Source organism: Bos taurus, chromosome 3, assembly GCF_002263795.3.
Source record: "Bos taurus isolate L1 Dominette 01449 registration number 42190680 breed Hereford chromosome 3, ARS-UCD2.0, whole genome shotgun sequence".
Classification (NCBI taxonomy): Eukaryota; Metazoa; Chordata; class Mammalia; order Artiodactyla; family Bovidae; genus Bos; species Bos taurus.
In genome coordinates, this window is record NC_037330.1 from 108,047,404 (window position 1) to 108,073,906 (window position 26,503).

The window sequence follows — 26,503 nt, forward strand, 5'->3', positions numbered from 1 at the left end:
CTTAATTCATAATGGTTTGCTTATACCTGTACTATATATTTATACATACTTGGAGGTTCCCTTTTACTTTTTGGATTGTATCTTTACAGACTTTTTTTAATGCAGTTTTATCCCTCTGTATATTGGAACACCTGTGCTACACAGATGATGTGTTTGATACCTGGAAGAGAAACTATATCCATAAACTAATCCTCCTAGGGGCATCTCACTGCGATGGAGCTCAGGCCCCTCAGACGTGGATATGGTTTATAAAAGAGCATTAAAAATTGTACAGCAGGCAGAATAGCCAGCATGCTCCTCTTCCTGGGAGTTAATTAACTCAAGGTCTTACAGAGTAATTTTCTTTCTGTTCTTTTTGACACTGCAGTATGTGGGGTCTGAGTTCCCCAACCAGGTATCAAACCCATATCCCTTGCAGTGGAAGCATGGAGTCCTAACCACTAGAGAATTCCCACAGAATAGTTTTCTCATGGGCTTTTCCTTTGGGGTTAGGGTTTAGATTCCAGATTGGTTTCCTTTCTTCTGCTAATTCAAGGTTTGACCTTTTTATGCTGAGATTTTTTTTTTTTTTTTAATTCCATCCTTTGTGTAGCTGAGAGCTCAGGTGGCTGCTAAGGCTGTCTTCGAGGGCTTCAGCGAGGGTGAGCTCACGTTCCAGCCTACCTATAAGTATGATACTGGCTCCGATGACTGGGATACCAGGTAGGTCAGAGGTTGCTTCGGAGGCTGAGCAAATAGAAACTCAGAAAGTTTTGGAAGTACTTTCCCTCGGGGACCTACAGAGGAAGATAGGTTTCCTGTCACTTCTTCCTCAGGTCGAACATTTTCTCTCAATATCTGTTCATTAAGCAGACTGCTTTCCTACACTTTAAAAAAAAAAAAAAAAAAACTTATTTCTTTGCCTGGTCTGGGTCTTAGTTGCAGCACGCAAGATCTTCGTTGTGACAGACGAACTCTCTAGCTGTGGCTCAGGGCTTAGTTGCCCTGCGAGGCATGTGTGATCTGGTTCCCTGACCAGGGAGCGAACCTGGGCACCCTGCATGGACAGCATGGAGTCCTAACGCCTGGACCCCACCCAGGAAAGTCCCCACAATAATTCTTAAGACGCATTTCCCTTCCAGCTATGCTTAGGGTGATGATTCCAATAGACTGAGCTTGTACTTGGTCATTAATGGTAGTTCATATTTTTATGAGAGCCTATGGGATGCTGTTCAGTACTTGCATTATCTCATGTAACCTTCTTAACAACCCATTGAAGTAGGTATGATTTATTATCTTCATTTTATAGACTGGGGAACAAAAGCCCCCCACCCTCAAATTTAAGATCCTCCCAAGCAGGCAAGCGTTGAAGCAGGATTTGAAGCCAAGCTGTAGGAATTCACGACCTGTTTTAACCAGCATCTTTTGAGGCCCACAGAGTGCTTACCCTCAGATGGCCTGATCCCCATAGGAAGGTGGAGAGCAGAAATCATCCTGAACAGCGTTTTCGCTCTGAGTGCTCACAGCTGTTTGGGGGTGACACCCGCAGGATACACGCTACCCCAGGCGTCAGGCGCCGCTGTGCCTCAGAGGGCTTTCAGTGTGGGCTTTGCGTTTCAGCGAGAAGTGTCGTGCTCCCGCCTGGTGTGACCGGGTCCTCTGGAAAGGGAAGAACATCACTCAGCTGAGCTACCAGAGCCACATGGCCCTGAAGACCAGCGACCACAAGCCTGTCAGCTCAGTGTTTGACATCGGGGTAGGTGGGCAGCTGAGACCAAGCTGCCATCATCCTCTAGGGAATTGGTCCCCACAGCTGAGACCACTTTTGTCTTTCTGGTCTCCTCCTCCCAGCTTGAGTGAGAGGAGGCTCCTTTTAAAAATGGTTTTAATTTAAATTTAATTCATAAATGTTTTATAGGCTTATACTTTATGTCTCTGCATACATGGAAGTTCCCCTTTGCTCTTTGGACTGTTTCTTTCCAGACCTTTTTCTATGCAGTGTGTCAGTATTCTATATATAACATAGAGGAAGTTTCTCCCTTTTTGTAAAAGAAATCTATCACACCCATGGTTCTGAGAACATCTTTTTCCCTCACTGGCTATTTTTTAGGAGATCTTTTCATGTCGGTAAGGGTAGAGCTCCCTCCTCATTATTTTTAAGGGCTGTAACATGTTTCATAGTATGGATGAACCATGTTTGTATTGATAATTTAAGTTGTTTCCAAAATGGTGCTATGATATACATTGCTATAGTGACCAGCCTTCACATATATCTTTGTGTGTCAATATGAACATTTCTGTAGAATGAAATTCCTGGAGGTGAAATGAGTGGTTCAGAGAAAAATGTATTCTATTTTTATTTGAACCTACAAAATTATCCTCCCAGCATCCTTACCATTTTACTCTTCTGCCAACCATGGATGAGCTTCTTTTCCCACAGTCTGGCTAATACTGGGTTTTAGCAATCTTTTAAATTTCTACCAATCCAGTGAGCCAAATGAGAAAGATACTTCATTCTTTTAGATTATACTTCCTTGATTACTAGTGAAACTGAACATCTTTTTTTTTTTTTGTCGAAGTATCGTTGACTTATAATAAATATTTTTTTTAATCTTTTTATTTATGTATTCTCCACTTGCATCTCCTCTTCAGTGACTTCTGTGTTTCCTTGTATATTATCAGTTCTCAAGGGTGCAGGCAGAGGTGCCTCAGAATCCACAAGGGTGTGGGTGGCTTGAAAAAAGCCTAATGAGTGTTGTAACTAAGGTTTTATTATTGGAAGATGACAAGAATTGTAATTCAAAATATAGAAGGGAAACCCTGACAAAAGCTTCTTGGCTGATGGAGCACAGGTTTAAAAAGCCTGTGAAATGCTGCTTTGACTCAGAGCCCTAGAGAAGCTCCCGCCTGCCGGCCTGTCGGCAGCAGCAAGCATAGCAGAGACAGGCAGGGGCGTCTCTCTGCCCTGGCCTCAGACCCTGCAGAACCACTCACCCAGCTTTCACCCCCATATCTTTTTTTTCTGCTAATCGGGAAGCAGTTGATTTTATGAGAGGCTTTGCCTCTGGGGGACCCTTCTACGTCTACTGTTAATTGGCTTCTTTGTTCATTAATTAAATCTGTTTAGTATTCACTTTCTGCGTTGTGATCAACTGCTATTTCCCAAGGCTGTGAATGTCCTCTAAAAGCAGCCGTCTCCAGCCTTTTTGGCACCAGGGACCGGTTTCATGGAAGACAATTTTTCCATGCATAGGGAAGAGTTGGGGGTGGTTTGGGGATGATTCACACACGTTACATTTACTGTGTACTTTATTCTGTTATTACTACATCAGCTCCACCTCAGACTATTAGGCATTAGATCCTGGAGACTGGGGACCCTGAAAAAGAGAAAGTGGGTGAAGCCAAGGCACTAAGTCTCTGTTGTTTCCCTTCCAGGTGAGGGTCATCAATGAAGAGCTGTATCGGAAAACTCTGGAGGAGATTGTTCGCTCCCTGGATAAGATGGAAAATGCCAATATCCCTTCCGTGTCCCTCTCCAAGCGAGAGGTAGAAAGGATGTGATAACGCATCTGGCTCTTCTCTTTGTAGAACATAAATCTCATCTGCTAGGTCTCAGAACTCAAAGGGGCACCTGTCAGACTCCTGGACTCTATAGTCTTCCTTGATTGGCTGCTTCTAGACAAACTGAGGCTGATGATGCCAGCTGACAGGAGAGGGGGTGTTGGTTTAGATTTGGTTCACCTCTTGATCTTTTAAACCAAAAGCCTGAAACCTTTTGTGACTCCTGTATTTTACCCATCCATGGGCCCTCCATCGGAGAAGGCAATGGCACCCCACTCCAGTACTTTTGCCTAGAAAATCCCATGGATGGAGGAGCCTGGTAGGCTGCAGTCCATGGGGTCGCTAGAGTCGGATACGACTGAGTGACTTCACTTTCACTTTTCACTTTCACGCATTGGAGGAGGAAATGGCAACCCACTCCAGAGTTCTTGCCTGGAGAATCCCAGGGACAGGGGAGCCTGAGGGCTGCCGTGTATGGGGTTGCACAGAGTTGGACACGACTGAAGCGACTTAGCAGCAGCAGCAGCATGGGCCCTCCATGAGTTAAATAAGTCACAGAGGATCCAAAATATGTTTCACTTGATCTTAGTATAGCTGTGTGCATTCTTGCCCTGGGTTTGTCTTCCTACTGATGCTTTGCTTTGAGATTGAGTCCAAAATGTGGGGTACCTATGAGTTGATGAGAGGGAAGGCAGTATGGAAAAGTAACAGGCATTGGGAGAAGTCAATTTAGGGCTAAAGATTTTTCAGAGAAGTGCCACAGTATAGATCATTCAGAATTGACAGTAAAAAGTCAATTAAATGAGGATTTATGGTGAGGGTATTTTTAATGTCCTAGATGTCCAGCTGCAGGGAAGGAGGAGCTTCAGTTTCACATTTGGGAGTGGAATGTGTGAAGGATATTTTGGGTATGGTCTTTGGGTATAGGAGATTTAAACTTGGATTCTGTTAGGGAATTTTTTGTTTTTTTTTGAGTTTAGGATTTCTGAGTTAAACACTAACAACTGGTCTTTAGTACGAGCAGCTGTGGTCTCCCAGGTAAATACTTAAAAGCATGATTTGAAAGAGATGGTCCTTCGTTTTCTTCCCAGGAAGGGCAAGGATCGCCCAGTTGGGGTGGTTGGGCAGGTTGCCGAGGAGAGGGCCCTGGTCTGACTGGTCCCGGGCTTGTCCCCAGTTCTGCTTCCAGAACGTGAAGTACATGCACCTGCAGGTAGAGTCCTTCACCATTCGGAATGGACAGGTGCCATGTCAGTTTGAGTTCATCAGCAAGCCTAACGAAGAGTTCTACTGTAAGCAGTGGCTTCGAGCCAGCCCCAGCCGAGGGTTCCTCCTGCCAGGTAAGGCCTCTGTCCCTGGCTTCCTGGTGGCTGGTTTGGGGAACACCCTACCCTGTCTTTTGCCCATTCTCCTAGAATAAACTTTTTGTTTCTGAATGTTTTGTTGTTTGCTTGAAGCTTTTTCAAAGCCCTGTGGATGTTCAGTTCAGTTCAGTTGCTCAGTTGTGTCTGACTGTTTGTGACCCCATGGACTGCAGCATGCCAGGCCTACCTGTCCATCACCAACTCCTGGAGTTTATTCAAACTCATGTCCATTGAGTCCGTGATGCCATCTAACCATCTCATCCTCTGTTGTCCCCTTCTCCTCCTGCCTTCAATCTTTCCCAGCATCAGGGTCTTTTCCAGTGAGTCAGTTCTTCACATCAGGTGGCCAGAGTATTGGAGTTCCAGCTTCAGCATCAGTCTTTCCAATGAATATTCAGGACTGATTTCCTTTAGGATGGACTGGTTGGATCTCCTTGCAGTCCAAGGGACTCTCAAGATGGAGATCCATCCATAGATAAGATGTAAAATAGTAAAGGGCGTGAGTTCATTGTCAAAAGTATTCTCAGTCATGTGGATGCTCTATAATTTCACACAGAAAACACAGTTCTGTGAAGCAGGTGTGGCTGTAACAAGAACCCTTTCACTTTCTGTCTCACTATAGTCAATTCCTAATTGTCTGCTCTTGTGGCGAAGATAATAGGGTGGTCATCCAGAAATTATGTCCGGCCTGACCACCCGTATCTCTCTCCCAGCTTCTCCTTGGCACTGTGTTATGCTGTGAAGCAAAGGGGTTAGCTTGTTTTGTGGTCAGTTCACATGTCATATACAGATGAGAGAGCTGGACCGTAAAGAAGGCTGAGCGCTGAAAAATTGATGCTTTCAAATTGTGATGCTGGAGAAGACTCTTGAGAGTCCTTTGGACAATGAGGAGATCAAAACAGTCAATCCTAAAAGAAAGCAACTCTTAAATATTCATTGGAAGGACTGATGCTGAAGCTGAAGCTCCAGTACTTTGGCCACCTGATGTGAAGAGCTGATTCCTTGGAAAAGACCCTGATGATGGGAAAGATTGAAAGCAAAAGAAGAAGGGGATGGCAGAGGATGAGATGGTTAGATAGCATCACCAACTCAATGGATATGAATTTGAGCAAACTCTGGGAGATAGTGGAGGACAGAGGAGCCTGGCATGCTGCAGTCCACGGGGTCGCCAGGAGTCAGATACAATTTAGTGAGTGAACAAAAGCAAGTGGACAGTTCACAGTCTAATAACATGTTATATTTTCTACTGGATCCACACCTTCTTATTAATTGTTTCTAGCTTGAGTGTCTGAGAAGGCAATGGCACCCCACTCCAGTACTCTTGCCTGGAAAATCCCATGGACGGAGAAGCCTGGTGGGCTGCAGTCAATGGGGTCGCTAAGAGTCGGGCACGACTGAGTGACTTCACTTTCACGCTTTGGAGAAGGAAATGGCAACCCATTCCAGTAATCTTGCCTAGAGAATCCCAGGGACGGAGGAGCTTAGTGGGCTGCCGTCTATGGGGTCGCACGGAGTCGGACACGACTGAAGCGACTTAGCAGCAGCAGCAGCAGCAGCAGCAGCAGCTTGAGCGTGAAGTGAAGTGAAATCACTGTCGTGTCCGACTCTGTGCGACCCTATGGAGTGTAGCCTACGAGGCTTCTCTGTCCATGGGATTTTCCAGGCAAGAATACTGGAGTGGGTTGCCATTTCCTTCTCCAGAGGATCCTCCCGACCCAGGGATCAAACCCCGGTCTCACATTGTAGGCAGACGCTTTATCGTCTGAGCCACCAGGGAAGTAGAACCTAGCTTGAGCAGTGCTACCTAGAACGTGAATTTAATAGCAATTACCTATTCGTGTTTTTGTTTACTGTTTTCAATTCCCCTTTGGACCATAAACTCCTTGTTCACGTGTCTCTTGAGTGTGTGTGTGTGCATGCTCAGTCTCTTCAATCGTGTCCAACTCTTGTGACGCTATGGACTGTCGCCCGCCAGGCTTTTCTGTCCATGAGTTTCTCCAGGCAAGATACTGGAGTGAGTCGCCAAGCCCTCCTCCAGAGGAGTCTCTTGAGTGCTGAGCATGTAGATTCTTGCTGGTTGGCTGATACCTCTTATTTCCTTCCCCTAACTCTGTATGCCCGACCCTCTGCCAGCCCGTCTTCTCGCCCCCTTTCCTCTTGGCCTCCTGCCAACCAGCATTTCTTTTTACTTTTTTTTTTTTTTTTTAGATTCTGCCATTGAGATTGAATTAGAGCTATTTGTAAATAAGACCACAGCTACAAAGCTCAACTCAGGTGAAGACAAAATCGAGGACATTCTGGTTTTGCACTTGGAAAGGGGAAAGGATTACTTCTTATCTGTGTCTGGGAACTACATACCAAGCTGCTTTGGATCGCCCATTCACACGTTGTGCTACATGAAGGAGCCGATTTTGGACTTGCCACTAGAAACCATTAGAGAGCTGGTAAGTTACTTGCCACAAGAAAACATCTAGAAGGATGTAGCAGCCAAGCCAGTCAAGTGAGAGGCTCTCATGCCTGCCTTGCCAGGGACCTGAGGGTTCTCTAGCCTCCATGGTGTTTGCCTATGCTGTCAGATGTGTACTGCTGTGTATCGGACATCCTGACAGTTTTTTGTGGTTTGAAACAACAGCAAGTTATTGCTTCTCATATGAGTTTCCATTGTGGCTCTTTTGCTGGTCTCGCCCAGGCTCATTTTTGTCAATGGCAGCTGTGCTGGCCAGAGGGTTCAAGGAAGCCTTCCTCTCTTTCTAAAATAATTTTTCTTTGTTTATTTTTGGCTGTTCTGGGTCTTGGTTGCTGCAAGGGCTTCTCTCTAGTCGTGAGCGGGGCCTACTCTCTAGTGCGGTGCTTGGGCTCTAGGGTGTGCAGGCTTCAGTAGCTGCGGCATGTGGGCTCAGTGATTGCCGTTTGCAGGCTCATTGGTTGTGGCACATGGCCTCCGTTGCTCCATGGCATGTGGGATCCTCATGGACCAAGGCTGGAAGCTGTGTCTCCTGCATCAGCAGGTGGATTTACCACTGAGCCACCGGGGAAGCCCCTCCCTTACTTTCTTGGTGTTGGCTGCTCACTGGACCTCTCCCTCACTATGGGCTCTTGCCATTCAGTAGGTTGGTCTGAGCTTCCCTCAGTAGTGGCAAGAGTTTGAACGCAGAAACTGTAAGGCCCCTAGTGGCCTAGCCTCTAAACTCACATGGTACCATTTCTGCCACATTTTATTGATCAGAACAAGTTGTGAGGTCAGTCCAGATTCTAGGGACAGGGCAAGACTACCTCTTGATGGAAAAACTGTGAAATGTTTTGCTGTGTTTTTTGATCCTTCATAATATTATTAAAGAAATTCAGCCACAGATACTAAGATAATGCATGTCCCTGCCCCACAATAGTTATTTCTTTTCCTGTTTTAGTCATCACTTTTTTGTTTTGTTTTATTTTGTTGGCTGCGCTGCGTAGCCTGTGGGACCCTAGTTCCCCAACCAAGGACTGAACCTGGGCCCTCGACATTGAGAGCTCAGAGTCCCAGCCACTGGACCACCAGGGAATTCCCTGTTTTAATCATCACTTGGTGTATTATCCTAAAATAATTTTCTGAGATCTAAAAAGATTCATATGCAGACTTACAGGTATTGAACACAAAGTTATGGTTACCAAAGGGGAAGTGTGGGGACAGAGAAATCAAGAGCTTGGGATTAACATATACATACTTCTATATATAAGACAGATAACCAACAAGGACCTACTATATAGCACAGGGAAGTCTGCTCAATATTCTGTGATAACCTGTATGAGAAAAGAACCTGAAAAAGAATAAATATATGTATATGTATAACTGAATCATTTTACTGTATACCTGAAACAAACACAAAATTGTAAATCAACTATCATTTCAGTTCAGTCACTCAGTCGTGTCTGACTCTTTGCAATCCCATGGACTGCAGCACGCCAGCCTTCCCTGTCCGTCACCAACTCCTGGAGCTTGCTCAAACTCATGCCCATCAAGTTGGTGATGCAATTCAACCATCTTGTCCTCTGTCGTACCCTTCTCCTGCCTTCAATCTTTCCCAGCATCAGGGTCTTTTCTAATGGATCAGTTCTTTGCATCAGGTGGCCAAAGTATTGGAACTTCAGCTTTAGCATCAGTCCTTCCAGTGGATATTCAGGGTTGATTTCCTTTAGGATGGACTGGTTGGATCTCCTTGCAGTCCAAGGGACTCTCAAGAGTCTTCTCCAACATCACAGTTCAAAAGCATCCATTCTTTGGTGCTCATCTTAATCAACTATAGTCCAATAAAATTAATAAAAAGTTCCTATGGAGATAATTTTAATACAGGGGAGCTAGTTTGGAACAGATTTTTGGCAATAGGTATGCTTTTCTTTTTCCTCCATTTCATTTTTTAATTTAGGGACTCCTGAACTCTCTTCTCTCCATTTTATGGATGAAAACAGAGGCCTAATAAGGGGAGTGATTTTTGTCACGGATCTGTGTAGTGAGTTAATCCTGGACCTCAACCTTGCTTTTGGGTTTTGGGATTCCTAAGTCTGTGCTCCTTTTTCACCAGACCACACCATTTCTCTGGTTCTGATGGTGAAAGTGCTACAGGCAGGATGTTTGTTTCTAAGATGCTACATATTTCACCTGATTCATTGAAACTACTTGCCATAAGCCACTCCCAATTCTCAGGAGTCACTTTTCATACCTTGATCATGCCACCTGATTTCATTTTTGCCTGATGAGCATTTGCTTAGGGACATCAAAACGCTTCCCTTCTTCCGTGGGTCTGCGTCCCCATATCCTGCATTCTCCTGAAGCCAGCCTGGTGAAAGCTCCATTGGTGGACCTTCTGATCATGCTTTTTATTTCTTTTCAGACTCTGATGCAACTCCAGACTGAAGATAATGGGAGCCAATTGGAGAAACCCATGGACATCCCCAAGGAGCTCTGGATATTGGTTGATTACCTGTACCGAAATGCCATCCAGCAGGTAGGTGGTGCTGAGGTAGGTATTCACACCTGACAGAGGCCATGCTGCCTTGAGAAAGAGCATCAGCCCTGAGAACTTTGGGCAGAAAACACCTTTACCCTGCAGAACCTGTGGAACGCTGCTCTTCCACCGTGGAGTGGAGGTTGACAGGTTCACGTGCCACACTCCCATGGGGCCCCGCTATGACATATAGCACCCAATTCTTCCTAGGGGAAGCAGCCTGGGAGGGCCTTCTGGGCAGAGCATACTCCCTCCCTGGGCCTCTGGGGTCCCCCAGTAGAAAGGCATCTGAAACCTTCTCAGAATGTCAGCCTGCTTTCCTTTGCAGGAACTCTCATCAGCTTCTAGGAATGGGAGGGGCTCACTTGTTGACAAGCCAGACAGGCAGGGGTACCCGTGCCGTCAGGCCGTGAGTCAGGAAGCCTGATTTCCAGAGTGGGTTGGGCAAGCTTCCTGCCATCAGATTGGTCAGTTTCACTGACTGGTTTGTCTGGGGCCCAGGGAGACCCATAGAAACTCTGATCTACTGCAGCTCTGCCACTTCAGAGCAGTGTACATTCTTAGCACAGTGTCTCTCTGCTTTTCCCCTCAGATTTATTGAGCATTACAGTGTCCCAAACTCTGTTCTAAGTGTTTTGCAGCACAACCTGATTTAGTTCTCATAGTAGTTCTCAAATGAGGAGACAGATGCTCAGAAATGGTGAAATAATTTGGCCAGGGTCCCAGAGCTGACAGATGGGCAGGATCGGGATTTAAACCCAGGGAATCTCTAGAAGTCACCTTCTTAAGGACTGTGCTAGTCTACCTTCTCTTCAGAGCTCCTTCCAGGTGTAACTTTTGAGCAATACATATAATATTGTTACTGTTCAGTTATTGGGCATTGAGTCATTTTGTAAAACAAATGAATGTACGGGATCCTAGGATTCATGGAAATACCTTTATTGCCATAATCTCATTTTCTCAAAGCACTGAGATACCTTTTTAACTTTCTCCATCTTATAAATGATATATCTTCTTTGTTTTTTTTTTTTCTGGTTAATCCCTCTTAACACTGCAGGAACCATAGCTACTTTAAAGTTTTCCCTTCAGCTCCAGTACACTTGCCTGGAAAATCCCATGGACTGAGAAGCCTGGTAGGCTACAGTCCATAGGGTCGCAAAGAGTCAGACACGACTATTTTAATAAATGTTTATAAAAAAAATAATAGTTTTCCCTTCGGTCAGATCTCCAGGGATCAAACTTGCACCCCCTGCAATGGAATCACAGCATCCTAATCACTGGACTCCAGAGAATTCTCTCATAATAGAAACATTATTATGCTCAAGACCTGTTGTGAGAGCATGACTGGGAAGGCCTGAGAGATGAATTAGCCACATCAGCCTACATCACATTGTCTACTGGGTTGATTCAAAAGCCTCAACATGCTCTCCCTTTCTGTACCCTGCTGGTGATCATGTTTCTAGGTCAGGAAATCATTGCTGACTTTCTGAGAATAGAATTATTTTGTGACTCTCTTCCTTTTTTCAGGAAGATCTGTTTCAGCAGCCAGGCCTGAGGTCGGAATTTGATCATATCAGGGACTGTTTAGATACTGGGATGATTGATAACCTCTGTATCCTTTCAGATGTTCGTGTGCCCGTGTGTATATGTGTGTGTGCATATGAGTAAGAGAAGTGAGCAGAAGGAAAGGGTGATATTTTAAGGCTCAAAATCAGACACTGTGAACTCAGCTGTCATGTTTTTCTTATTTAAAGTTTGCATAGAGAAGACTTTACAACCTTGCTGCTGCTGCTAAGTCGCTTCAGTCGTGTCCGACTCTGTGCAACCCCATAGATGGCAGCCCACTAGGCTCCTCTGTCCCTGGGATTCTCTAGGCAAGAATACTGGAGTGGGTTGCCATTTCCTTCTCCAGTGCATGAAAGTGAAAAGTGAACGTGAAGCCGCTCAGTCGTGCCCGACTCTTAGCGACCCCATGGACTACAGCCTACCAGGCTCCTCCATCCATGGGATTTTCCAGGCAAGAGTACTGGAGTGGGTCGCCACTGCCTTCTCCATTTACAACCTTAAGCAACCAATATATCAGGAATTTAGGAGAGCCCAGCTAAGCTAACAGCTTGGCCCCTTCACGATGTCGGTCCAGCATCTGAGCACTGAGCAGAGAGCCTGACTGGGCACACAGCACTCTGGCACGTGCTGGCTCCCAGGCCTTTTCCTAACAGTGACCATGGCAGCAGTGTCATCTATTCCTTAACGATGGGCCCAAAGCTGCTAGCAATCATTCTGTGGCTGAAGCCCTGCTGCTCTTCTTGGAGAGCCTGCCAGAGCCTGTCATCTGTTACAGCGCCTACCGCAACTGCTTGGAGTGTTCCGGCAACCTCGCAGCAAGTAAACAGGTGAGGGCAAGCGTGGAGCATTGCCGTGTTCATGGTGTAACCCTGGGTCTCATGGGGCCTACAGGGAAAAAGTGGCTACCATCCCCCAAATGCAATATCTTAGAAACTCAACTCCAAGTCTTTCCTTCCCAAACCCATTCTTCCTCTCATGTCCCTTTTCCTCTTAATGGCATCACCATGATTCCACTGACTCAGCCCAGAAAACGGCGTCATTCCTTCCTCCTCCTCTTCTCACCTCCCACATGTGCTATCCCCTTACTCTGCCACTCTCCTTCTTTCTTCCATTCTAGTCCCACTTTCCTTGGTTCAGGGCCCTGCATTCATGCTCTGCCTCTGCTAATTGGTTTTGCGAACTGCCATTAGATCTGGGGTTCAAAAGTTCTCATCAGGTCCCCATTAGTCAGAAAGGCTCTCCACTGCCAAATAAGGATTTTCTTAAACCAGTATTTGGGACTGTTTATGATCTCACCTAGTCGTACACATAAGTAACCTGCTGGAGCAAAATAATCTAGAAAATATGCTAACAATACAGGTTCCCGAGTCTTACCCCACCTCCTCTGAATCAGAATCTCTTTTGAAATATATTTTGTGCAAGCTTTGCCACCAGTTCTGAAAGGCAGACAGCCAGAGTACTTTTTGAATTCTAGCCTGATCAACCATTCCAGGCTTAGGGCCTGTTCAGACAGTAGTGCTCTTACCAAAACTGACTTCTCACAATGGGTTCTCTCTTCTTATCTCACAGTTTTCCTTATCTTGCCTTTTTCTACACTTTCTTTTGCCCTAAATGCTCTAGTCCTTACCTCTGCAAGTCCAATCTTCACTTATATTCAAGACCCAACTGAGATGTTTTTGACTTTTGAGAACATGCAGTTAGAAATTTGACCTCTAAATTCACGTAGCACTTGATCTGTGCTTCTCTTTTGGCACCTGTGATGAGTGATCAGGGTTTTCTACACACAGTCTTTCTCATGTACCTGGATCGTGTACAGTCAATTCCTGGAACATAACAGCCACTGGAGAAATGATTGAATGAACAAAAAGACAAATATCAATTCTCCCTCTCTCAGGTCATTACTGCCCTTCCTGCGTGCCACAGAAATGTCTTCACCTATTTGATGGCGTTTTTGCAAGAATTGCTGAAAAATTCAGCAAAAAATCATTTGGATGATAATATTCTAGGTAAGCCAAGGATGTGTGGAAAGCAGTCTGCAAACTGACTCATTACAAGAAGGGTGGTTGAGGAAGGTCCCAAGTCCACTGCAGTGGAACTAAAACCTCAAGCTCTGGGCAAAGTTTACCCTCAGATAGTTATTTTAAAGCAGAAACTATTGCCACGGGGGCAGCCCTCCCCACCCTTTAGAACACGAGAGTAAGTAGTACTTCTGCTGAATTCTGTGTCTTATGTGTTTTTCATGCAGCCAGCATATTTGGTAGCCTGCTGCTTCGAAACCCAGCTGGTCACCAAAAGCTTGAAATGGCAGAAAAGAAGAAGGCTCAAGAATTTGTTCACCAGTTCCTCACTCACCCGGAGCCTCTCTCTCTCCTCTCCTATTCTGCCTGAGACAGCCAGTTACCAGCCCCACCTGTTTCAGCTCCAGAGCTGCCCTAAGAGGATATGAGCCCACAGGGAAGCCTGAGTGGCAGCTGCCTGTTTCTTGAGCCCAGACCGCCCTGTCCACCATGACCATCACACTCAGTCCTGCTGTGAAGACATTGAGGGGAAATCCACCACAGTAAAACTGACATGCAGTGTTCAACTTTAGTTTTTTAACTTTTTTTTTTTTTTTAACGTTTAAACAGCCATACTCCTTGTGCTCAACCTGCTTCCAAGGCATACAGTGCCTTCCCTGTAGCTTGGGCCGAGCTCCCCACAATCAGATATTTGAACAAACTCTGGAGTCCTGAAGGATGAATGAGGATGCAAATACAAAGAATTAAATGGAAGCTGCTGGATAAACAGGCCACACAGCCTCTCCAGGTGCTTTCAGTGCTCTGTCCGAGGACATGGGTGTACCCATATGCAAACCCTGCCCCGCTTCCCACTCATAAATATGGCTCAACAACTCTGGAACTGGCCACTTAGCCTCCAAGGGCAATACAGTGGCTTGAAAATGAAAATGCTGAAGAAACTGGTGTTCTGGTGAAACAAGTGGAGTTTACCAGGCCAACAAATCCTCCCAACTGTATATAATGCATTCCCTCTGTGTGTAATATATTTTAATGATAAATGTATTTTTAACAGTGGTTGCTTGTTTTTATCTTTTTAGAGATGGCAGGTCTCAGCAGCTGGACATTTGTGGCATAAGCACTGGGGGCAGCTGGTCAGGGGCCAGAGAGATACTTGCCTGGCAGTCTGGTGATAACAACCACTATTTACATTTTTCAAGGAAGAGCTAGTACAGGCATGGCCCAACCCCTTGACCCCTGATCTAATTTCTGAGGGTTGTCCCACGCTGAATAAGTAGCTTATAGGGAAGACGATTGTGGCTGATAAGAAGTTCCGACAGCTAGATCTAACAGGCATTTATAAGTCTGGAGCAGAATGAAAGCACGTTCAAAATCGCTTCTTGGAACACCACCACTCCTTGGCAGTGTACCGATTCAGATACGGGCAGGCTGTACGACCATGTGAACGGTGAAAGAAAGGGAATGGCCAGTAGGTGGCGTTACCTGGCCCGGGTGCGTGTCCGGAGGAAGCCGGCAGTCCTCTGGAGAAAAACCTGGGAGACACGGCCTGGGCAGGCGAGTGAGGAGGGACTTGGGCGTCTTAAAAGAGCCTGTGAGAGGGGGAAGAGGTGGCGGCGCCCTCTGGCCAGGCTTGGAATACTCCCCATTTCTGCCGTTTGGGTCCAGGATTCCTTTCTGGAGCCCTCCTGGCCTACTAACTTTGTTGGGTGAGGAGGGGAAGCTGGAGCTACAGGAGAAACGCGGGAATGCCACAGCTTTCCAGGTTTCCCCCTTGCGGTCCCGGCCGGAATTCAGCGGCTAACTGTGGTCCTTTCCGTCGTGCTTGCGGCTGCCAAGGTGACGGCAGCGCAAGCCCCGCTGAGGAGACTTTGGGTTAGTGATTTGCGGGTCTGACCCGTCTTCCTCGCGTCTGGTGCCTCTAGAGCGGAACTTCGAACCCCCGGCAAGCAGAATACGAGGCAGATTCTTCACCGCGCGGGCGGAATTCGCGGCCCAGCGAAGTCTCCGCGGTGCCCGCCCCGCCTCACCCCTTTAGCGCTTACCAATTGGAGGCTCGAGCTCAGCCCCCACACTGACTAAACCAACCAGAAGCTTCAATGGGAGGCGGAGCCCGTATCTTCTCTTTCCTCCGGAAAGCGGAAGCGGAAGTGACGTTCGGGGAAGGTGGGGGCAATCATGGTGCCGCTGGGGAGGGGAGAAGCTGCTGCCGCCGCCGCCGTTGCCGGGAGCCGCGGAGGTAAAAGGCGAAACTAGACGCGGCCTGGGCTGGGGACTTCCCGGGAGGCACGGGACTTAGGCTTCCTCCTGAAGCATTTTCCAGTAGGGACCCCAGACCGGTTACCATAGGGACCCCACCCCGCCTCCGTTTCCATGGGGATGAGTATCCAGCCCCCCTCCCCTGTTTCCATGGAGATCCGGACCCTGCCCCTCTTCTCTCGGCTTGGAGCCCCCCAGCCTGACTTCGGGTGTTTTCGGGTAGCCTTTGACGGGGGACCATCCCAGACAGGTTCCTTTTCCCAGGCTCCTCTTAAGGGTGCTCCGTTTGTACTTCTCGTTTGCCACCCTCAAAGCTCCTGGTCTTGTTTGTTCCGGACAGTTGGTCTCCGCGTTGCCGCCTGTGGTGCTGGGGCAGCCCAGTGGGGCCCCCGGTGCTCTTATCTCTCCTCTCAGATGCAGCGAAATGTGCATCTGCCGGGTTGCGTAAGCCAGAGCAAGGGGTCGGGCCGGTTCCTCCCGGATCAGATCCCCTGGCCTGTCTCTGGTAACTACCACTGTGTCTAGCCGCCCTACCGAGTAAAGGTTCACTTTCTGATCCGAAACAGAAGAGAAAGATAAAGTGCAAAGCCAGACTGAAAACTAAAAGTGATGTACTAATTATTTGTAAATTCTCTATTCTGTCTGCCAAACCCGCGTTTGTGGAACCGGTGTGTTTGCAGGTAAAAGAATCAGTATTCCAGAACAGGAAAACTTGAAGTTTGATATTTTCCCCAAGAGAGTATATCCTTCCAAGAGGGTGTATCTGCAAGTCTTTCATTCATTTAACTGATATTTCCTGAACTCCTCATGCCTAGGGACGAAAATAAGACTCTTTATTCCCTCATTTCAGAGAGCACCCTATAAAACTTAACTTCTAGTGGACACCAGATTGTTTTAGGAGATTAATAGATAAAGTGATCTTCATTAGATATACCTGATTAGGGGTCAGCTCCACTACCCAGAAACTGAACCATCTGTTTTGGGATGAAGAGAACAGATTCACCCTTGATTCCTCTGCTGTGGTCAGACATTGCGTTTTAACATACATTATGTCTTTTACTCTGCATAACAGTTTTGTGAGAACAGGAATTACCAGTCCCACCCTATGTAAGTGAAAAGTAAGGCACAGAAAGTTACCCAGGCAGTAAGTAGGAAAGCCAGGATTTGTGGCTAGGTGACCCTACCTTCAAAGCCCTGCTTCTTCCACCATAGACTTACTGCCTCACTGTTGCATTTGGAGTTTCCTTTCTTTAAGATTTATAACAACTCAGCCCTGAAACAGTTTGTCCCTGTTTCCCCTTAAGTATTTTGACTCACCTTCACAGTGTTTGGCAGTAAGGCACATTTGGAAGGTCTTATGAGCTGCTACTTATTATTTCCATTAAATTTTTTTATTTTATTTATTTATTTAAAAAATTTCTTTGGCCACACTAAGTGGCTTGTAGGATCTTAGTTCTCAGACCACAGATTGAATCTGGGCGCTCTACAGTCCTAACCACTGGGAATTCCCATTACTTCCATTTTTTAAAAAAGGCATTGTTTTTCCTTCAAAATGACTTGATAGTTTTCAACTTAAAGAAGAAATTCCCAAAGAAGATGTTTTTCATTGCTCTGGCCTGCTCTTATATGGAGAGCAAAAAGAGTCTCGTGACTGCTGTGAAGGTGAGGTCCCTGGGTCCTGTGTTTTATGACTTTGACTCTGGCTTTGTTCTCTTGTAGACAGGTCACTGCCTTTCCATTTCTCACAATTGGGCTGAGCACAACTGAACCATGGGGGACCACAGTCCAGACGACAGCATCAGCTACTTTGAGGTAGAGGAAGATGAGCTGACCCCCGATGACAAGATGCTCAGGTTTGTGGATAAGAACGGACTGGTGCCTTCCTCATCTGGAACTGTTTACGATAGGACGACTGTTCTTATCGAGCAGGATCCTGGCACTTTGGAGGATGAAGATGACGATGGACAGTGCGGAGAACACTTGCCTTTTCTAGTAGGGGGTGAAGAGGGCTTTCATCTAATAGATCATGAAGCAATGTCCCAGGGTTACGTGCAACACATTATCTCACCAGATCAGATCCATTTAACAATAAACCCTGGTTCCACGCCCATGCCAAGAAATATTGAAGGTGCAACCCTCACTCTGCAGTCGGAATGTCCAGAAACAAAACGTAAAGAAGTAAGTAAAGCAGTGGGTGAGGGCCCGGTTTGGCTTTGGGGAGGGTCCTTAAACCACACTAGATGGCAGTTTCAGCCAGGGAGTATCAGAGCCCCTGGAATTAGGACCTACAGTGGCTTTCCTTAACAGTATATGCTTCGTGTTTTGTTGTGACTCTTTTCTGAAACTTTCAGTGTGTATGGCTATGTTGAAATCTGGGAAAGCTAAATTGCTACTTTTCCAAATTTCCTCCTCAGATCATAAATAAAATAGACATCTCACGGAGGTAAATCCATGTCTCTGATGCGGAAATAACTGCGTTGTGTAAAAATGCTTTGTTTTGGAGAAATGAGTGTTTGCTGGAGTATGCTTTATTAGTGAACACGTAGTGGACAATGAAGGCTATCTTTCTTTTGTAAGAAACTCGAGCAAGAGGCCGTATATCTAAAAGTTTTCATGCTTGTGTTTAGCTAGTGCGCGTAAGGTAACTCATTCTTACAGTGCTTTGAAAACTGTAAAGCTTGATACAAAGTGGTGATAATTAGCAGAGTAAAAGATGTGGTTTAAAGGTAGTGATATACATTTTCCAGGAACTAATTGCAGGTCAACTCGTAGATCCCTGGTAGTTAAAATGCCAGGGACTAACTGTCAGATGTTGCTAAACAGCCATTGGATAAATCATTTTGCAAAATACTTTTCTCTTTTACTGTAATTCAGGTCTTGAAACTGGAGAATTTGATTCGTGGCATATGGTTTTCCTTTGCTAGGCTTAGAATCTCAGAGCTGGAAGGGAGACCTAGTGAGACCATCGTGTCATACCTCCCACCTCATGCAGAAATCTCTCTGCAGCAGTTTCTCTGGTCTCTGCTTGCATACCTCCAGGATGATGAGAGCACAGTGTTCCACAGTTCAGCCTAATACAAAGTTTGTTGGCCAGCTCTGATTGTTAGAAAGCTTTGGCTTGTATGAAGCCAAGAATCTGCCTTCCTGCAGCTGCTGCCCGCTGGTTCTAGATCTTCCTTTCTGAGCAGTGAGCTAAACCTTCCACAGAGGGCAACCCATTAAGGTAGTTAAAGATCATGGGTTTCTCTACATCTTCTCCACTGACTTTAGTGTCCCTCTTATGACATCTTCCCCTAGTTTCTCAGCATCCTGGTCACTTTTCATTGTATGAGTTCCAATTTTCCGGAGTCCTTAAAATTTGTAATTGAAGACAGTCTCAGAAGTGTGAGTCAGCTGGCACCAAATACCATGCGACTCTTATCTCTTCATCTGGACACTGTACTACAATTACTATATGGCCTGTATTTTATTGGCAATGACATCTTACTGTTAGCTGACACTTGAAAATCTCTAGACTGTTGTTTCTTAGCTGGGGATAGTTTTGTCCCCCAGGAAACATTTAGCAATGTCTGAGGACATTTTTGGTTGTCACCTTGGGGAAATGTTACTGGAACCTATTGGGTAGAGTCCAAAGATCCTGTTAAACATTCTAGTACACAGGAGAGCCCCCTACAACAAACAATTAATTGTCTGGCCCTAAATGTCAATTAGCTGTATTCCAGTAAAATTCTACTTACAGGAGAAAACAGGCGTTGGGTTTCCTAGACTACCCCTAGACTAGAACACAGGGAGCTGTGGAAGAGAAGAATGAAAAGATAGCAGACATCCAGACGTGGAAGGCAGTGATAGCATGCAGCGGGTCTGGACTGTGTTCTGGAAGTGCACTGAAGGTGTCTGAGCCAAGGAGTGATGTGGTTAGAGTAGCATTTTAGAAATGTTGCTCTGATAGCCGTGGCAGCTTGATTGCCTGGTTAGAAGATGGTTTCAGTTTAGGTTTGGGATTTCCTTTGAGTCTGATGAAGGTTAACATGGAAAGAATCCAGAGCTTGTGTTGACGTATAAGAGAATGTGGTTTATTATTGAAATTTGAAGAACGAGTGGTAAATTGAGTCTGATTCAAAGGATTTAAATGGCACCCCACTCCAGTACTCTTGCCTGGAAAATCCCATGGATGGAGGAGCCTGGTAGGCTGCAGTCCATGGGGTCGCTAAGAGTCAGACACGACTGAGCGACTTCCCTTTCACTTTTCACTTTCCTGCATTGGAGAAGGAAATGGCAGCCCACTCCAGTGTTCTTGCCTAGAGAATCCCAGGGATGGGGGAGCCTGGTGGCTGCCATCTATGGGGTCACACAGAGTCGGACACGACTGAAGTGACTTAGCATAGCATAGCGTAAGCATGTTGAGTGTCTTCTCTCTCTTAGCACAGTGGCCACACAGATGACTCATGGAGCTTCAGATCTCAGCAGTGAGTTAAGTAGTTCATGTCCACTGTGATAGGTACTTTGAGGCCTCTTCAGAGTGCTCTATGCAGGCTGAGGAGAAAGCAGCTAACTCTCCTGTCCCCCTTGCCCTCTAAGAATGGTGATTCCATTAACAGGGATCAAGAGGGGAGGAAGAGGAGAATATTTGGTGGGGAAACTGGTGAACTGGTTGGAGTATATTGAATGTATAGTACTTGGAGGAAAGTCAAGTGAACAAATTGAGAAGCTGTTTGGAAATGTGGATCTGAAGTCAAGGAAGGGGTTTGGGATGAGAATTGTGGATCCATGAAAGTGCAGTAGTTCAAACTGTGGGCAAATAACCTAAGGAGAAGAAGTAAGACTTGTTCTGAGAATTTAAGGGTTAGAAAGAGAAAGAGGAACCAGAGATCACATAGTCCCAGAGATGGGTGGAACACACAATGCTGTGGAAGCTGAGGGAAGAGGGACTTCAGAAATATGAATATTCTTTTGTGACCCTGAAGAGGGATCGAGGGGCTGAAGATGAGCCATTAGTTCTGCTGCTTGTGCAGTTGATCACCTCGTGGGAAGACGTGCACCGGAGGCTGAGGCCAGATTTCAAATGATGGAGAAGTGAGTGGGTGGTGAGGAAACAGGAGGCAGGAAGCATCAGGGTTTCTCTCTCTCTCTCTCTCTTTTTTTAAATAGGGTAGTTGGAGGAGGAAAAGTGATGAGGCAGTAGTAAGTAAGGGGATTGGATCATTGTTTTAGCAGAGGAAATCTGAGCATGGCTCAGGGCCTAAACTTCGGGCCATCCTCAGTTAATGATTACTATGTGAGAGTTTTTCAAGAGCAGATGTTTGGGAAACATTTAAGTTAAATCAAGACAGAGATTTGTTTATGAATATGGGATTTCTCAAGAGCTTTTGATAATAACCAAGAAGGAAGGAAATGCAGAATTCTCCAATTATTTTGAACTTGCGAAATCATCTTTCCAGGTCTTATTTCCATGGTCAGTGTTCTGTGGAACACGTTTTGGGAATGCTGATCTAGGCAGAAAAGGAGGAGATGGTAGGGAAGGGAGGGTTATGCAACCAGTGATACGAGCTGTCACTTTTCCACTCCGTCCAGCTTGCAAGCCTGGTTTACCATTCATGTCTTTTGATCCTTGATAATCATGTTGAATAAGACAAGTGCCTTGTTCAGTCCACCATGGGTTTAGCCCACTGTGCTTTCTTTTCCTCCCACCATGTTTTCCCATTCTATCCATGAGACCTACATGGAAGGTTCTAGAAACGCATTGAAATCATTAGGTGTGGGGTTGGCTGGGGGTTGAGGGAGAAGCTACAGTGGCTTTCAGTCTTTGAAAGTTGTGCTAAATGACCAGACATTCAGTAGAGTCGCCTTCCTGGAGCACCATCATAAATGTAGCTTTCGTTGTAACAGCGATGTTCTTTTATTTCTTGGCATTTAAATCCATTTAATTGGTATGAAGAGGCCAATGTTTATGACTGACTGATAACATTCTTCATGATTTCTTTACATTCCCCCCACCTCCACCTTTAAAAAAAAACGACAAAAAACCGTGGTCTTTTTCTGCATCTCTATGCCCAGGTGTTACTCTTAAGAAATCAAATTATTTGATAGCTAGTCTTCTTGGCTTCCTAAGCAGCTTGTTTTCTGAGTCAGATTCTGGCTTGATTTTCCTGTTTACCTTAGATTGTTCCATTGTTTGCTATAGTGTGTGGTTGGCTTACCTGTTACTCCATTTTTTTCTCCCTTGTGCTTGTTTTGTGCAAAAAGAAACCAGCCAGAGCCTTGCTGCAGATCCTCCCTTTTTCCGCAGGGCCACTGGTCATTCCCACCCAAAGTGCACCTGTCTTATTCTTGTACTTGCTGCTTTGCTGCTGTCTGCCTGTTGACTTGTTATTGTTGTTCAGTTGCTAAGCTGTGTCCGACTCTTTGCGACCCCATGGATGGCAGTGCACCAGTCTTCCCTGTCCTTCCCTATCTCCCAGAGTGTGCTAAGACTTAAGTTCATCGAGTCAATGATTTAGAAGCTCGCAAATCAGAACATCGTCACTCTGACCTGTCAGAATGACAGCCTGTCATTCTCAGGGTCAGCATTCTTAAGAATTGCTCCTTTAATACCTTTTTACTCCAGGTTTCTAAGCAGCTGTGTTTCCTTTCGTCGGTTCATGCAGTCACTTGGTTTCCTAAGCTTTTTTACAGCTATGCCCTTCCCAAGACCTTTTCAGGACTGTCGGGTTACTTCCTCTGAACCACATCAGTGAATGTGTCTCCCCGCACCCCTGAACTGACCTTGCACTTCTCTGCTGCATGGTTGGCCAAGAAGGGTGAAGAAACCCAGGAGTCACATACCAAATATGCTCTTTATGATGCACCAGAGTGTCCCAGAGCATTGATTGGGAGAAAATATATTTTTCTGCCAAGAAGCACAGCTATAGGGATGCTTAATGAATTGGGTTGCTTGCTATGTTGGTCAGTGACATTCCAAGAGATCTTTTTTTTTTTTTAGTGTGACAAATTTAAGATATAGAATAAGGGGGAAAATTTGACTCCAGTGTTTCAAAGCCTTTTTGCGATGTGCCCTTTACCGTGGGGACCCAGTTCCAATCTCATTGCTCATTATGAATCCCTACGGCCGTGTGAGGATCCTCTGAGACAAACCAGGTTGCTGCTGACTCTGCAGAGGGGACCCGCCCACTTTTAGTCTTTGCACACCGTGATTATATTCCTTTACAGGTTCCCTTGTGAACTCTCACAGAATTGCCCTGCAGAACTAGGACAGAGACAGTTTCTGCTTGAAATGCTAGTGTTGAGGATCTGTTCATTCTTTCCATAAGCTTTTATTTATTGAGTATCATCAGCGTTTGTCAAATATCAGGAAGGACAAAGAAATAATCCCTGCCCTGAGGGACTCTGGGGGGTCCGGAAGGAAGACCGCTGAGGCCGAAGGCGCAGCGTTCGGTAGGAAACCAGGGCTGGAAGCATTTTCCCTTGCCAGCAGATGAAGCCAGTTGAGCGCTCTCTCCTGCATGCCGCTTGCGTGTCACATACTTCTTCTCAGCCATCAGCATTTCCATCACTGAGGCCCACTGGCTTGGAAGAGAGACCAGGGTGGCTTTACATTCCAACTGGTTTTCCAGCATAATGCTGCAGGAATAACAGTTCTCAGATTTACATCGTACATAGGCTGTACCTGTTGAGTATTGCTAATATTTCGATGTAGGACATTGGAGAAAGAATCTGAATGTTCATGTTTTTCTTTTATTTAAATCTAGCTTTTTCTTAAAATTGTTTCCTCTGTGATGTACACAGGGATAAGTTAGACCTCGGTCCCATCTTTGTTCTGGTATATACTAAGTGGCCTTGGGCAAGCTGCTCCGTTTCCTCTTTTGTAAAATTGAAATAGAAATATCTTGTCACTTTTTGTGAAGGTGAAATAAGATTTATTCAGTTATACATGCACAACAGGGGGTGCATAAAACGTCCAGGATCGTGCCTGGTGCCTGGTGGTGGCTTGGTGAAGGTCCGCTCTTCCTAAAGGCCCACGTGGTTCTTTTTTCTTCCTTTTTAAAAAAATTTACTTCTGGCAGCACCGGCTCTTTGTTGCTGCGCTCAGGCTTTCTCTAGTTTCGGAGTTGAGAGGGCTCCTCTTTTTTGCAGTGCACGAGCTTGTCCTCGCAGTGACTTCTCTTCTTGTGGAGCATGGGCTCTAGGGCGTGCAGGCTTGAGTAGTTGCGGTTCCCAGGCTCTACCATGTGGATTTAGTGGTTTTGGCACATGGGCTCAGTTGCTCAGTGGCACATGGCATATTCCCGGACCAGGGATTGAAGCTGTGTCCCCTGCATCTGCAAGTGGCATCTTATTCACAGTACCACCAGGGAAGTCCCCCACATGGTTCTTGAAGGACGTATGGAAGGACGTATCCTCCTGTTGAAGAAAAGGTTAAACTGTTTTTGTTTGGAACTCTTTGGGAAGCGTTTTCTCCTGAAACAGCATTATAGATTGTGTGTTTGGGTACCCTGGAGCCCAGTCACCCTTGACTTGCTGAACTGTCTTATTAATACAGTTGTGGAATGTGACCCACCATTTAGAACCATGTTTTACAAGGAGAACATGTTCGTAGTCCCTCTGCAGGGGCTCTGGGTGCAGCCCTTGCCACAGGTAACCGTCCATACATTCACCCTCCTCCCTTGGGCTTCTTGGCCTTACTGAGAGCAGGCCCCCCAAACTTCCTTCCCTGGTGGGCAGTTGGGGTACCAGGCAAAGGTGGGACTCTTTTTAAATATTGTTTTAAAAAACTTTTTACAATTGAGATAAAGTTGACATGCAATATAATGATTCCGTATTTGCAAATATTACAAATGATCACCATAATAAGTCTAGTTACCATTTTTTTTCTCGTGATGAGAACTTTAAAAATCTACCGTGTCAGCAACTTTTAGATAGACTATACATATCTATTAACTGTAGTTACCATGCTGTGCACTACATCCCCATGACTTACTTATTTCAGAAGCTCAGGGCTCTTACAGCTAAAGAATGAGGACTCCTGTTTTGCTGGCAGTGGCAAGAGGGTTAGGTGGCTGGCATCTTTTGAGTGCCTGCTACGTATCAGGCACTGTGTTCAGGATTCTGATAGTTTTGTATTTTCGTAATGATCTGAGGCAAGAATCGTACAATGAAGCCCATTAGCTATGAGAAGGGCTGAGACATGAAGGGCAGCAGGGTGGCACTGGTTCCCTAAAGGTACAGGGTTGAGGCATGGAGACAGTATGTGAATTCAGCTCTGTGGTGGGCAGTGCAGAGCTCTTCCATTTCTCCTTCGAGCTCTTTGGTTGCATTTGATGGAGTGGGAGAGAAGAGATCACTGACAGTGTGGGGAGAGAGTTGCTGGGGAGAGGGATGGGAAGGAAGGGGCAGAGCCAGGCTGAGGATTGATTTATAAGTATGTTCAGGTGCTCGGTGTTCAGAATCAGAGACTCCCTTTCCTTACTGACAATGGCGCTTTTAGTGTGTGTGGGATCTAATTCTGCTGGACTCATTTCTTTTTCCTCCAGCAGAAGCTCAGCTTTTTTTCTCTTCTTGATTTTTTTTTTCCCTCCCGTGCACCACGTGGGGAGCTTAGTTCCCTGACGAGGGATTGAACCTACACCCCCTGCAGTGGCGTCTTAACCACTGGACGCTAGGAAAGTCCCACTTCTGAATTTTTTTTGAAGCTATTTTCTTCTAGAATTCCAGTGTTTAATTTTCTTATTTTTGCTTATCTCATTTCACCTTTCCTTCTCTGCTTCTATTAACTTACAAGGGCAAAATCATCTTTGTTAAATATTTCTCTATTCTAGAACTACTCAGAGCACTTTATAAGTCAACATCTGAAAACTTTTATGCCTCCTGCCCTTTATGAACGGAGAAGGCAATGGCACCCAACTCCAGTACTCTTGCCTGGAAAATCCCATGGATGGAGGAGCCTGGTGCTGCAGTCCCTGGGGTTGCTGCGAGTCGGACACAACTGAGTGGCTTCGCCTTCACTTTTCACTTTCATCATTGGAGAGGGAAATGGCAACCCACTCCGGTGTTCTTGCCTGGAGAATCCCAGGGACGGGGGAGCCTGGTGGGCTGCCGTCTATGGGGTTGCACAGAGTCAGACACAACTGAAGTGACTTAGCAGCAGCAGCCCTTTATGAAACATTAGACCCCATCCTCAGTGATCCCAACCTGTGCTGTATCTGAGCTCCCTAACTCCCTAATCAGCAGCTGTTTAAGTGATGCAGTACTTAAGCTCTTTTGGAGAAATGTGTTTTCCAATGGAATCTTTGGTGACATGTTCATATTACAGGTACTCTAGTTAATTTCTTAAAAATTTTTTTTTAATTTTTAAAATTGTTTGTTTGTTTTTGGCTGCACCAGGTCTTCTTTGCTGTACACGGGCTTTTCTCTAGTTGCGGAGAGTGGGGGCTACTCTGTGGTTGCGGTGCACAGGCTGCTCACTGCAGTGGCTCCTCTTGTTGTGAAACACGGTCTCTAGGCGCTCGGGCTGAGTTGCTCTGCTGAATGTGGGATCTTCCCAGATCAGCAGCGATCGAACCTGTGTCCCCTGCATTGGCAGGCAGATTCTTATCCACTGCACCACCAGGGAAGTCCCCTACTCTGGTTAATTTTGACAGGCCAGTTAATTATGTGTCCCTCAAGTTCTTTACAGAGAAGGCAATGGCACCCCACTCCAGTACTCTTGCCTGGAAAATCCCATGGACGGAGGAGCCTGGTAGGCTGCAGTCCATGGGGTCGCTAAGAGTCAGACACAACTGAGCGA

The 26,503-nt window shown here is 45.9% G+C and overlaps 2 protein-coding genes across 7 annotated transcripts in view; both read left to right on the plus strand.

Moving 5' to 3' along the window:
* INPP5B (inositol polyphosphate-5-phosphatase B) overlaps positions 1-14,523 on the plus strand; it is a 54,775-nt gene extending 40,252 nt beyond the window's left edge. For all 4 annotated transcript variants that reach the window (XM_002686466.6, XM_059885193.1, XM_010803802.3 and 1 more), the window contains 10 exons: positions 593-702; positions 1,600-1,735; positions 3,415-3,525; positions 4,718-4,880; positions 7,113-7,348; positions 9,773-9,886; positions 11,414-11,498; positions 12,152-12,279; positions 13,347-13,458; positions 13,698-14,523. In XM_002686466.6, the coding sequence (XP_002686512.2) occupies positions 593-702; positions 1,600-1,735; positions 3,415-3,525; positions 4,718-4,880; positions 7,113-7,348; positions 9,773-9,886; positions 11,414-11,498; positions 12,152-12,279; positions 13,347-13,458; positions 13,698-13,840 (1,338 nt within the window). In that variant the 3' untranslated portion in view covers positions 13,841-14,523. The remainder of the gene's footprint in view (positions 1-592; positions 703-1,599; positions 1,736-3,414; positions 3,526-4,717; positions 4,881-7,112; positions 7,349-9,772; positions 9,887-11,413; positions 11,499-12,151; positions 12,280-13,346; positions 13,459-13,697) is intronic.
* Positions 14,524-15,624: 1,101 nt separating this feature from the next.
* MTF1 (metal regulatory transcription factor 1) overlaps positions 15,625-26,503 on the plus strand; it is a 44,559-nt gene continuing 33,680 nt past the window's right edge. The window contains exons 1-2 of one of the 3 annotated variants that reach the window (XM_059883250.1): positions 15,625-16,403; positions 17,443-17,901. In XM_059883250.1, the coding sequence (XP_059739233.1) occupies positions 17,494-17,901 (408 nt within the window). In that variant the 5' untranslated portion in view covers positions 15,625-16,403; positions 17,443-17,493. The remainder of the gene's footprint in view (positions 16,404-17,442; positions 17,902-26,503) is intronic. The other 2 variants (XM_005204693.5, NM_001035080.2) reach the window with 2 other exon arrangements.